Source organism: Hippoglossus hippoglossus, chromosome 10, assembly GCF_009819705.1.
Source record: "Hippoglossus hippoglossus isolate fHipHip1 chromosome 10, fHipHip1.pri, whole genome shotgun sequence".
NCBI classification, from domain to species: domain Eukaryota; kingdom Metazoa; phylum Chordata; class Actinopteri; order Pleuronectiformes; family Pleuronectidae; genus Hippoglossus; species Hippoglossus hippoglossus.
In genome coordinates, this window is record NC_047160.1 from 483,542 (window position 1) to 496,385 (window position 12,844).

The following is a 12,844-nucleotide window of genomic DNA, read 5'->3' on the forward strand; positions in this document are numbered from 1 at the left end:
ACACCCTGATCAGCTGATCTCAATTATCTCATCATCTAAACCCAAAACTTGTATTTTAGATACAATTCCTACAAAGTTACTTTCTGCCCTTAATAAATAGTACTTTAACGGATACAATAAATCTATCATTATCATCAGGATATGTACCACAATCCTTCAAACCAACCTCCAACTCCTGTCTAAAATCCTTGAGAAAGCTGTATCCAATCAGCTGTGCGACTTTCTTCAGAAAAAGAAAGTCTATGAAGACTTTCAGTCAGGGTTTTGAGCTCATCACAGCACGGAGAAAGCCTTGACGAAAGTCACAGTAACCACTGTATTTAAATCAAGTCGGTAACTGTCACCTAGCTTCGAGCTTCAGCTCTTTGAGTTAAATGCCTCCTCCCCCGTGCTGTGGTGTACCGTCCCCCGAAATTCAACAAGGACTTTATGCAAGAGTTTGCTGACTTCATTGCTGGTATTTCGATGGATTATGACCACTTTTTAATTTGCCGGGATTTTAATATACATGTATGCTGTGAAACTAAACCTATGGCTAAAGACTTCTTAAATCTTATAAATTCCTTTAATCTCACCCAGTCAATGTCTGGACCCACACATGAAAAGGGGCACACATTATACCTTGTGTTGTCTTATGGCCTACACGTTCCTGTCAATGAAATCTGTGATACATGTATATCAGATCATCTGCCTGTTATATTTAAGATTACTGTCCCTTGCTCTGTGGTCAAACCTTCTCCTCCTGGACGCTGCCGCCGTATAATTAATAGTCAAACTCTGTTGCATTTCTCTGCTATTTTTAAAGACTCTGTGCTGTATAACTTGGATTGTAGTGATGTTCTCAGTGCTGATGAGTTTATCTGTCTTTTTAACTCAACCTGCACAAGCACTCTGGACTCTGTTGCTCCTTTGAGGATGAAACGCACTAAAGCACTTTCAGAGCCATGGCTAAATGACTCTACCCGCGCCCTCAGACGTGCATGTCGGCAAGCAGAGAGAAGGTGGAAAAAGGACAAACTCAGAGTATCATATGCAATCTTACAGATCTGTCTATCTGACTACCAGAAAGTGGTAAAATTGGCAAAAACTACGATTATATTTAACTCAGGTTCTTTTTAATATTTGTAATACTCTCATAAACCCCCGTAGTCCTACTCCTATTCTGCCTGCACCTGTCCTCTGTGATTCCTTTCTTAAATAATTTGTTGAAAAAATTAACTATGCCCACTGACCATGAACCCCCTATCCCTCCCATGCGCCCAGCTGTCTTTGGTCAATTCGAACCCATATTAATCTCCTCCCTATCCGAGGTGGTTCACCATCTGCGACCCACAAATTGCCCGTCCGATAGCATCCTGCTAGTCTTCTTAAGGAAGTCTTTGACACTGTTGGCCCATGTATTCTGTCATTGATAAACACCCGTCTTCTCTCTGGTAGTGTCCCAGCTGCCTTTAAACATACTTGCCCCTGAAACATAAAATTAAGACATCACTGCAGCCACTGCTTGACTGCTTAAATGACATAAAATCATGGATGAATTCAAACTTCCTCAAATTAAATAACAATAAGACTGATATTATATTTGGACAATCTGAACTGCAAGATGTGGACACCCTTGGGCCTCTGGCTCCTAATACTCACTCCACTGTAAAGAGTCCTGGTTTTCTTTTTGACAGGGCTTTTAAATTTGAAAACAAATTTCCTCAGTAGTAGCTTTTTTGAACCAATACTAATAGCCAAGGCAAAGGCCTCCCACAAAAAGTCTTGATTATTGCCATTCCCTGTATGTGGGCTTAGACCCATCCTCCATTAAACGCCTGCAGCTCGTCCAAAATGCTGCTGCTCGCCTCCTGACTAGGAAGAAAAAGAGAGACCATGTCACACCTATGTTGCGCTCCCTACACTGGCTTCCTGTTTGTCACAGGATCGTTTTTAATATCATACTATTAACTTTTAAATCTCCGCACCCCCTTACCTATCCGAACTTCTCAGTACGCACACTCAAGTTAGGGAGCTGAGATCAGCCACTCAACTGCTCCTTGACATACCTAAGACAAGGCTCATAACCAGAGGTGATCGCACCTTCGTAGTAGCCGCCCCAAATTTGTGGAACAACCTACCACTTCACATTAGATCTGCCCCGTCTTTAGCACACTTTAAATCACTACTTAAGACGCACATGTTCTCCCTGGCTTTCTCCTCGAGTTGAGTATGTTTTCATCTCAGCTGATTTTATTTATCTTATTGTATATCTTTATTTTAATTATTTTACAATAATTTTATTTTATTACTTGCACCATGATATACTACGTTTTACTGTCCTAAAATTGACATTGACAAATGACCTTTTCAAAGCTTCAGATCAAGGGTTTGTCTCTGTCATCATACTGTTAGATCTTAGTGCAGCATTCAAGACTATCGATCATCACAACTTACTACAGAGACGAGAAACGTTTTGGCGAACCGAGTTAAAGGGACTGAACTACGTTAAAGAAAACTGAACTGAATTAAAGGAGAACTGAACTGGGAATTTTGATGTGGTGGGATTTTGTAAACTGTATGTGTCATGTTGTGAGGGTGTATATTTATCAAAACTACTGCGTGTATCCTTTGTGGGGTTTTAACTGTATGACTGTTTCTTTGTTGTTTAATCCTGGTTGGCGTCCAATTAAAGCAAAAATAACTAAAAGAAGTTACACAAAAGCCGTCACGAGTTAATTTGTATAAAATGAACCACCATAAATTGTTTTACATCCTATTTATCGGATCGATACCAATTTGTGCAAATTAATAATGAGTAATCTGTGCGCACTAGAGTTAATCACAGGGTTCCTCAGGGTTCTGTGCTCGGCCCAATTTTATTCATATTATATATGCTTCCATTGGGAAACATTATCAGGCACACAAATTTTCACTGTTTTGTGGATGACACCCAGTTATAATTGTCAATGAAAACAGAACGAGGACAGACATTTGTGTCTGTCCTCGTTCTGTTAGATGTTAGTGCAGCATTCAACACAATTGACCATCAAATTTTATTACAGAGACTAGAACAGTTAATTAGCATTAAAGGAACCGCCCTAAACTGGTTTAAATCTTATTTTTCTGATCGCTTCCAATTCGTGCAAATTAATGAGTCATCTGCGTGCACCAAAGTTAACCATGGTGTTCCACAGGGCTCTGTGCTCGGCCCAATTTTATTCTCACTATTAGGGATGGGCATAATTAAATCGACGATCGAATAATTGATCATTAAGAATTTCGTCGATGACTATTTTTTCATCGATAAAACTAATGCATGTTCTGTTGCGTAGTGTGAGTCTTGAAGGAATACAATGGTTTTCGCTATGTGGCAGCAATTAAACATTTTACCACACGGGGCAATGTTTGAAAAAAACACCACAGGCCTACTCAGTTACCTGCGAGTTTCCGTGTATTTCAAAAGTAAACATGAAGAGGTCACGGCGAAGTGTAGCGTGGGACCATTTTGATTTAAAAAATTACTTAGTTCACTGCCAACACTGCGAAGCTGTGTATAAGTACAACTCGGCCACGACTCAAATGATGTACCACTTGAACAACGCACATCCGACCCTGGTTCGTGGCGGTGCATCCTGCTCTCGGTCTCAACCTAGCATCAACTCTGTGTTAGCACGGAGGAGCTGCGATGCACAACGAGCAGAGAAAATTACCCAACGGATCTGCAAGTTCATCGAGATGGATATGCTACCCTTAAAGGGGACATAGCATGCCCATTTTACCACAAGTTGATATGGTTCCTTGGGGTCTTAATGAAATGTCTGTAACATACTTTGGTCAAAATACCACAAGGATCATATAAAACAGCACCTTTTTTACCCTGCATAAAACAGCCCTCCACAGAGCGACCTGTTTTGAGTGCCTGTTCCTTTAAATGCTAATGAGCCAGCTCCCCCCTCCCCCCTCTCCCCCCATGATTTTAAACGATATAAATTACATATTTTATATGATATAAATTATCAAATATGCATCCCATACTTTGTATTCCCCTTGTTGTCCTGGAGTTTTAATTTTCCCAATCACATAATTAAATGTCCCCCTCTGCCCATCCACTACAAGCACACAAGCAGACAGACAGAGAGAGAAAGAGAGGGGTGGGGGGGCTATGAAGACCATCATTTACCCCCGAACCCCGACATTCAACGGGTACAACAACAAGCGGAGGAAGCAGAATCGCGGGCTGACCTTATATATAGTCTATGGGGCTGACCAGCGGAGAAATGCTCGTCCCGTGTGAACAGCCAGGCGGCTGCGTGCTGGAGAACGGCGCTGCGCTGCCTCGCAGCGGCGCTTCCGCGTCCGGTGTACCCCGGCGTAACTACTGTAACCCGGCGTAACTACTGTAACCCGGCATACAGTAGAGCTGAACACTGCGGAAGTCTTCCACACAGCTGGCAGTGTGGAAGACCGCTGCGAGGCAGCGCAGCGCCGTTCTCAAGCGCGCAGCCGCCTGGCTGTTCACACGGGACGAGCATTTCTCCGCGCTGGTCAGCCCCATAGACTGTATATATAAGGTCAGCCCGCCCAAGACCATGTAGGGAGACTTCCAGTTCCTTGTTACGAAACAATACCCAGGAAGCGCAATCGAGTTGCTCAAGCATGACGTTTCTGACTTAGAGGAACTATAACAAAACGCGCGAGTGTTTTTTCCCCAGAGTTTTTGGGTTGGTAGACATGCCAGATACCCACATTAACCTGTAGAAGCACTAACAAAGTGGAATTTGCATGCTATGTCCCCTTTAAGTATTGTTGAGGGCGAAGGTTTTCGACAACTGATAAACTTATTGGAACCGGCATATCACATTCCGTCACGACGTACCATCACCAGACTGGTAGAAACGCACTACGAAGAACGGAAGCAGGAGCTGTTAAAAGAATTGAGCACAGCTGAAAGCTTTGCTCTAACCACCGACTGCTGGACTGCTACTCTCTGAGGGAAGCTCCCCCACCCCTGGATTGCACCCCTACAGACTGGTGGAAAGTGAATGGAATAAGGTTCCCCAGGCTTGCCAAGTTAGCACGGAGGGACCTGTGTATCACGGCGACGTCAGTCCCCTCAGAGCGGGTGTTTTCGGCGGCTGGACTGACGGTCACCAGGCTGCGTTCGCGTCTGACACCAGAGCATGTTAACATGCTCATCTTTCTCAACAAAAATCAGTAGGCTGGTGCTGAAGTTAATTAGCCTAATTCATTGTTAGGTAGGCTAATCTCTCTCTCACCCTCTTTCTCGACTCGGTGCCTTTTTTGATAGTTTTGAGTTACATTTGTCAAAACCTGTCAGACCTAAGTATTATATATTTTTGGTTAAGTTATTGTTTAACATGATTTTTTTTAATATTATTATTATTTTGGGTCAGTTGTGTTTATGAGCACCGGCTTCTAGCTGTCGGCTCTGCTGCTTAAGAGTACAGCAGCGCATATTTTCAAGTGTAACCATTGAACGGATCCCGTTTAACTGCCACAAGAGTTGTTCATCTTGTAATAAAGATCTCAATGAGGAAACACGCTGTGTTCTTTCTATTTTCACTGCATTTTAATATAGCCCATAAATAGTGAATTTTAATATAAAAATATTAATGATTAATCGAAAATCAATCGTTAATTCTCCCGACTATCGATTAAGACATTTTAATCGAATGCCCATCCCTACTCACTATATATGCTTCCACTAGGAAACATTATCAGGACACACTCGGTAAATTTCCACTGCTATGCGGATGACACCCAGTTATACTTGTCAATAAAACCTGAACAATGTAATCAATTAACTAAACTCCAAGCATGTCTCAAGGACATAAAAACCTGGATGACCCGCAATTTTCTCTTATTAAACTCAGATAAAACAGAGGTTCTAATACTTGGCCCTAAACACCGTAGAGATACATTATCTAATGATATAGCTGCGCTAGACGACATTGCCCTTGCTTCCAATGAAACAGTCAGGAACTTGGGAGTGATCTTCGATCCTGATTTGTCCTTTAATTCACACTTAAAACAAATTTCTAGGACCGCCTTTTTCCACTTGCGTAATATCTCAAAAATCTGACATGTCCTTTCTCAAAAAGATGCAGAAAAACTAGTCCACGCCTTTGTTACATCCAGACTTGATTATTGTAATTCCTTATTATCAGGCTCCAGCAGTAAGTCGTTAAAGACTCTGCAGCTTGTCCAAACTGCTGCAGCACGTGTCCTGACAAGAACCAAGAAAAGAGACCACATTTCTCCTGTATTAGTTTCACTACACTGGCTTCCGGTTAAATCTAGAATAGAATTTAAAATTCTCCTCCTCACCTTCAAGGCCCTTAATAATATGGCACCATTATACCTTAAGGAGCTGTTAGTACCTTATCAACCCACTAGAGCACTGCGCTCCCAGAATTCAGGCTTACTTGTCGTCCCTAAAGTCTCTAAAAGTAGAGTAGGAGCCAGAGCTTTCAGCTATCAAGCTCCTCTCCTATGGAATCATCTCCCACTTTCAGTTCGGGAGGCAGACTGTGATTATCAGATTGTGTATGACAGAGGCAAGCGGAAACACTCTCACATACACCCCCCACACACACACACACACACACCTAAAGACAGAAATTTTTCCCGCAGATTATGACGTTACACTGTGTTTTAACTTCTTTGTTGCAGAAGAAGTGTCGCCATTTGTTTGATTCGCTCCAGTACAACACGAGATGTGATGCGTACAGTCAGGACTCAGTGTTAAAGTGACCTGAGTGACAAGGATGCACGATCCGACACCATCGATTAATAACTAAACACATGATCGTAAGTTTGTCATCTAAATCATAACCATCCCATCCTGTTTACTGAGCTGGTTACATATACCCTGTAAAAAATGTTGAATATTTATTTAATAGCAATTTTTGTTAACATCCATTTTATTTATTTATTTGCTTGTGTGTATGGTTTATTGTATTTATGGTTTATTTATTGAGGATATTATAATATTTTAAATTCTAATTCAAATGTCAGACTGAATATTCTCAAGAATTGAAAGTTATTTGCTCTTTGAAAGGGTGTACCTTAAGGATTATGCTCTAATATTATTCTTTTTTTCAGTGGTATGAAATTGTTTCAAAATGACGACAATTTTATTCATCACAATTTCTGGGACAATATATAATCCAAGAAAATTTGTTATCATGACAGGCCTACCTTAATATTTTCAAGAATGAACCAAGTTGGCAGTTTCCTTGCACAGTTTAGAGCTTTAGTACTATGAGAATTTCTTTCATATCCAAGCAAAATTGGTATTGTAGACTGACAAATCCCTAACTGAATCGATATTGAATCAAAACCTTGTGAATCTGAATCAAATCGATTTGGGAAATCAGTGGCAATACCCAGCTCTAATCAGCATGTACTTAAAGTACCAAAAATAAAAGTGCAGAAAAGCCAATTTCAGAATAATATATATGACAAGACCCTCAGCACAGAAGAGGATTAAATCTGATGTCAGAGGGTCCCTGCATGTGGACACAGTGGAGGAGCTGATTAGAAAAAGTCTTGAGGGAACTAGCTTGAAGGAGGTTGATACCAAGGAGGCTGAACAAATGAGGTTCAGTCAGGGCAAAATAGCTAGTAGGCCCAACTACAAGGGTTGCCTTCAGTGGTGCCAGGCCCTTGTGTTCCTCAGGGGGATGTGCTCTAAAGGGTGGGGAAGGAGAGGCATTATGTAAGAGGAGTTCCATGTTTAATTGTTTTGTTGTGGTTGTTATTTCGTAAATTTTCTAATTAATACCAAAACATTTATCAGTAAAACAGTTAAGATGGGAACAAATATGAATGTGTTGCATGTTGTTGTAAGTGGTACGTCCTTTAACCAAGCCGGCCTGCCTGGAACAGACTGCTAAAACCTTCCAAAAGGCAGTGACACGAGAGCCTGCTTAAGAACTTCAGCACAAGAGCTGCATTGCACAGCAGAACCACAACAACAGGAGCCATAAACCAGCAAGATGACTTCACTGGACTTCAAACAGCACATCAACCTTTTTCCCCTTTTCGTGGACGGGTAACACAACTGGGCTAAATAATTACACTAGGCTAAGCAAAGACTGTTCAATTCTATTCATGTGATGTTTATAAGTTTGATTTGTGTTGTTGTGATATTTTGTAAGAAGTTATTTGAAAGTTAATGTTAGTTATGTTATGCTCTTCACAGTCTTTCTTTACATTAAACCAGTGTTAATTTTGGCAGCTATTTTTGATTTAGTCTGAGTCTTTAGACGAAAATGCATATTAGTTTTAGTCACATTTAGTAATTTTTATCCTTCTTAGTTTTAGTCTAGTTTTCGTCGACGAAAACTCAGAACATTTTAGTCTAGTTTTAGTCGACGAAAACTAATTACATTTTAGTCTAGTTTTAGTCACATTTAATAGCCACATTAAACTCCTTTTCTTCCCTTCTCAGGCCCAGGGACCCCCTGTGTTGTGTCTACAACTGCATAATATTCTAGCTTGCAGTACTTAGGTTGTCCATTAGATATCCCTCCTAGCATAGGTCTATAGGATGTGACGTATGTAGGAGGAAGGGATGAGTTATCTAACACATTAGCGGAACGAGTGAGAGTTGCAAGGCCAAAAGATAGTCCTTACTAAACAAACAGACAATCCCAGCCGAAGCTCAAAAGGCATCATATGATGTGGCATATTTAATTGCACAGGCAAAAAAGCCACACACAATCAGCGAAACGTTAATTAAACCCGCTGCTGTAGATAAATAAGCCTGTGATCTGAAATCAGTGCCGCCGTCTAACGGGACTATTGCCCGGCGCATCACCGACATGGCCCAGGACATAAAGTGCCAGCTGGTGGATAGAGTTAAGAAAGGGAAATATGCTTTACAGTTCGATGAATGGCGCGCACACACACGCGCGCGCACGCGCGCACGCACACGCACACACACACACACACACACACACGGGTCTTTTGTCGTCATCGTGGCCAGCCGCCATTTTGAAAGGACTGACTCACTCATATACACACACGCATACTCACATACACGTCTGTATATAGTAAGTACACCTTTAGTTGTTTAGTAGTTTTTATACTTTTATTATCTTCCTAATAAATGTTTTTCTTTAACAAATGTTGTCTTCATTAATGTTGCATAAGTGTGAATATCCTTCAACTTTGCTAACTACCTATATGGTAATTTTGGTTCATATTAATATTTTTAATATTAATAATCAATATTTTTTCTGATAACCACATTTATTGAATGCCCAAAGGCACACCATTTAATGGTGTCACACTTAAGGTATAATATTCACAACAAGATCATTCTGGTCACTTTAACCCTGATGACCTGGCTGTGTACGTTACGTCTCCTGTAGCAGGTTTAAACAAGCATCTCATAAAATCTAGAGCAGTCAAACAAACACAAAGTAAACGTCAAGTACTGTACATGTCCTAATAACTTCAAATCAGTGATGGTGTTTATTGGTATAGTGGTCCTGAAACAGCGGTGGTTATACTTAGTCAGTGGTGGAAAACAGCAATAAAATTAATATAGCGGAAATTGATTAGAAGAAACAGTTTGTAGCATAATGGAAGGTAAATTAATTGATGAAACTGTTGAGGACATTATTTAGCAACCGCTAAAGACATGACCGTTGACACAAGACACTGAAAAATAACTAGCCATGATATTTAAGCAACATGACATCAACCAATCCATCCTGCCAGCTGTGCCATCAATAAAACATATGTACAACATATAGAACAGTCACTTGTCACATATTAAAAGATATATACAGCAAAAGTTGCAAAAAACACATTGACCCCCACGCCAAACCTCTTGAGCCACAGTAGACGCTGAATCATGCTTTATAATCAGCATCTTATGATAAGTCACACCGGTCAGGTGGACTGATTATCTCTGCAAAGGTGGGGTGCTCACCAACACAGATTGTAACAAAATACAATTTAAGAAAAATAAGCCTTTTGTTTGCAGATTGAATTTCTTACGTCTTTCACTTCAATTTATCGAAATGGGAGCAAAAAATTAAAGTGTTGAAGTTATATTTTTTGTTCAGTGTAGCTTTATTACATTGTGTTTATCTATGCAGTTGACCTTGATGAATATCAGATTATGTTTTATGATTAATTAATGCAGAAAAGCAGGCCCTGGCAAAGGGTTTACACAATTGCCACTGTATGCTGTTATTGCTGGTATTACTGGTCATTCTTGTAACCAACTACGCTTATCAACGCTGGTTTTTAACATATTTAATACTTTGTAAGGCCTACATTTAAGATTGTTAATTTCCAGACCTTTTAAGACGTGTGGGAACACTGCAAACAGTGCAAATGCATTTATAAAGCTGTACACAGAATAACCTGACCATATCTTAATTTCAATTGATTTGTTTTATATTAAGGTACTTTCAAGCACACTTCTGATGGGATTATCTTAAAGATCTTTCAGAAAATGTGTAGATTCAGTGATAATCATATCTGGCAACCTGTTTTATAGTACAAGTTCTGCTAGCATGATCATCTCATTACAACATTTTATGACAGGTTATAATGAGTCGCAACAATCGCAAGTTGTTCTGATTGTGATGGCCCCTACTAGGTGAAACTGCAGATAGCAATGCAGTGGTGTGAACCGACGTACGTTCAGTGTAGTGGTGACACTGCTGCCTATTCTATTAACGATAGCAAACATGATTGTGCGGTGAACACTGGACCTAAGAGCTACGGTTTCATTTGAGCCGATTTACAAACGGTACCATGGTTTAGAAACTCAGTCTGATAGTGAAGATGTGTTAAACCCTCGTTGTTTACTTCGGGCTGTCCACAGCCACACATTAGCTGCTTTCTGTTTAATGTTAGCTTAGCAATCGGACTGCCACAGTCATAGTCAACTTTGGAAACGTGTCAAACATTTAAGGTCATCTCTTATGTGCGCGTGTTATCACAGGCATGTTACCTCTTTCTTTTTCTGGCCGTCAGCTGGCTCATGGTGGTAAATGAAGAGAACAAACAGCCAAATAAAAAGTTTCTTCAACATTTCTGCGTTCCTCGCCCGCACTATGCTGTATCCTGTCAGCTCACTATTGGTCAACTATAAGCCAATCACAGCGAGCTGGTGCTTTTTTCTTCTCAACTTTATTCACACGGAGCACGTTGACAGCATAGGGAGGGGCTGGAAACACAGCTGCAATCACATTAGGTGGGTTCGAGATGGACTTGGTCTGAGTGTGTCTGACTTGATCTGCTGACGTGATCTGCCGGCGGCTGCAGGGGTGGAGTAAAAAAACCCAGAGACTTTTTACTTCTCGTAGCGTCAGTGAGACGAGAACAACGATCGATGTCTCATTTGTTTTTTTGTTCCAGATTAAATGGATGTTTAGGAAATCCTCGTGTATTTTAACAAATAATACAATAAACAATGGCGTTGATTGAGAACTTTCTTTCAGCTGAAATTTAAACTTTAGTGTTTAGTGACCATGTCAGAAAGAGTTGATCATCGCATCATCTTAAATAGTGATAACTTTATTATTTTTATTAATCAGCACATTAGAAATACAAAACCAGGCACACATGAAATAACATAACAGAAACAAAGAGAAACTAAAGGATATGTACTGCCAGTGGTTATATATTAGGCGGATATAATGTATTCACACAATCATATATGTATAATTATATATATATATATATATATATATATATATATATATTAGGGCTGTCAAAACGCATGCGCAGACTGACCCGCTCCATGTACCCATACTTGCCCCACTCACTCGCTCAGAGCGACACACGCAGTGAGTTTAGAGCTCGTTCACGTTAAGCAGCCGGTCAGTGACTTTATAGAAGAACAGTGAAATAGAGTTTCTCTGGTCTCAGCTGCTCAGTGATCAGCGCCGCTGCATCATGATCAGAGCAGAAGCTGCAGTTGGTTTGTGCCGAGCTTCAGTTTCTGTGTCCTCCTCCACTCTGCTCTCACTTGAACTAAAACACATCAATAGTTTTCAGGACCTGATCAGTACATGAAGTAACTTAGTGTTTGTTTGATTCGCTCCAGAGTTTATGAGGCTGCATTTAAACATCATGAAAATGACTCGTCAACATGTTGTGCTCAGTGCAACACGAGACGTGACGCTCACAGTCAGGACTCAGTGATAAAGTGAGAGGAGCGACCCGCAGACATGATCCGACACCATCGATTCATAACTTAAATGGAACTTACTTATAGCACTTTGTAGTTTGGCTTTGTAGTTTGGCTTTCTTTAAGAAATTGTAATTTCTTGATTCTTGTTCTTCTGGGTTTGTACCCTCATGGTTGAATGCACTTATTGTAAGTCGCTTTGGATAAAAGCGTCCGCAAAACGAAATGTAATGTAATAACTAAACACATGACCGTACGTTTGTCACCTTAATCATCACAATAAAAAATGAAAAACTACGAACGTGAACTAGTTCATTTTCATCTGCATGAACTGAACACTGCTTCTGCAGATGGGCTCGGTTCTGATTTCACATTCACATTTAATTGTGTAAAGGTTTGGTTGTTTGTTTGATTTAATAAAGACAAGAAAATAGTTTTAGTCAACCATCTTTAAAAAAAGGCTAAGATGCCCCGATTGTTTAGGATAACGGTTATCTCTGAGTTTGAAAGTTCTAAATAACATAATCCTATGTTTGCTCAGAGGCATAGCAAAGAGACAGCCAAATATAATTATGTGTGGTATGCTTTAGGTATGTTTTTTATGTCTTGGTTCATGACGAGTGTAATAATCAAGTGTAGTGGTAATGTTAGGCCTGCAGATGGCAGGGATTCTCATGT

The 12,844-nt window shown here is 40.3% G+C and overlaps 1 protein-coding gene across 3 annotated transcripts in view; it reads right to left on the minus strand.

Annotated features, from left to right (window-relative positions):
* Nucleotides 1-11,132, minus strand: part of LOC117769703 (magnesium transporter protein 1-like) — a 65,743-nt gene extending 54,611 nt beyond the window's left edge. For all 3 annotated transcript variants that reach the window (XR_004615274.1, XR_004615275.1, XM_034598815.1), the window contains exon 1: nt 10,985-11,132. Coding sequence is in view for 1 of the 3 variants with exons in the window: in XM_034598815.1 (XP_034454706.1) it covers nt 10,985-11,065 (81 nt within the window). In the remaining 2 variants the exon portion in view is untranslated. The remainder of the gene's footprint in view (nt 1-10,984) is intronic.
* Nucleotides 11,133-12,844: the final 1,712 nt, after the last annotated feature.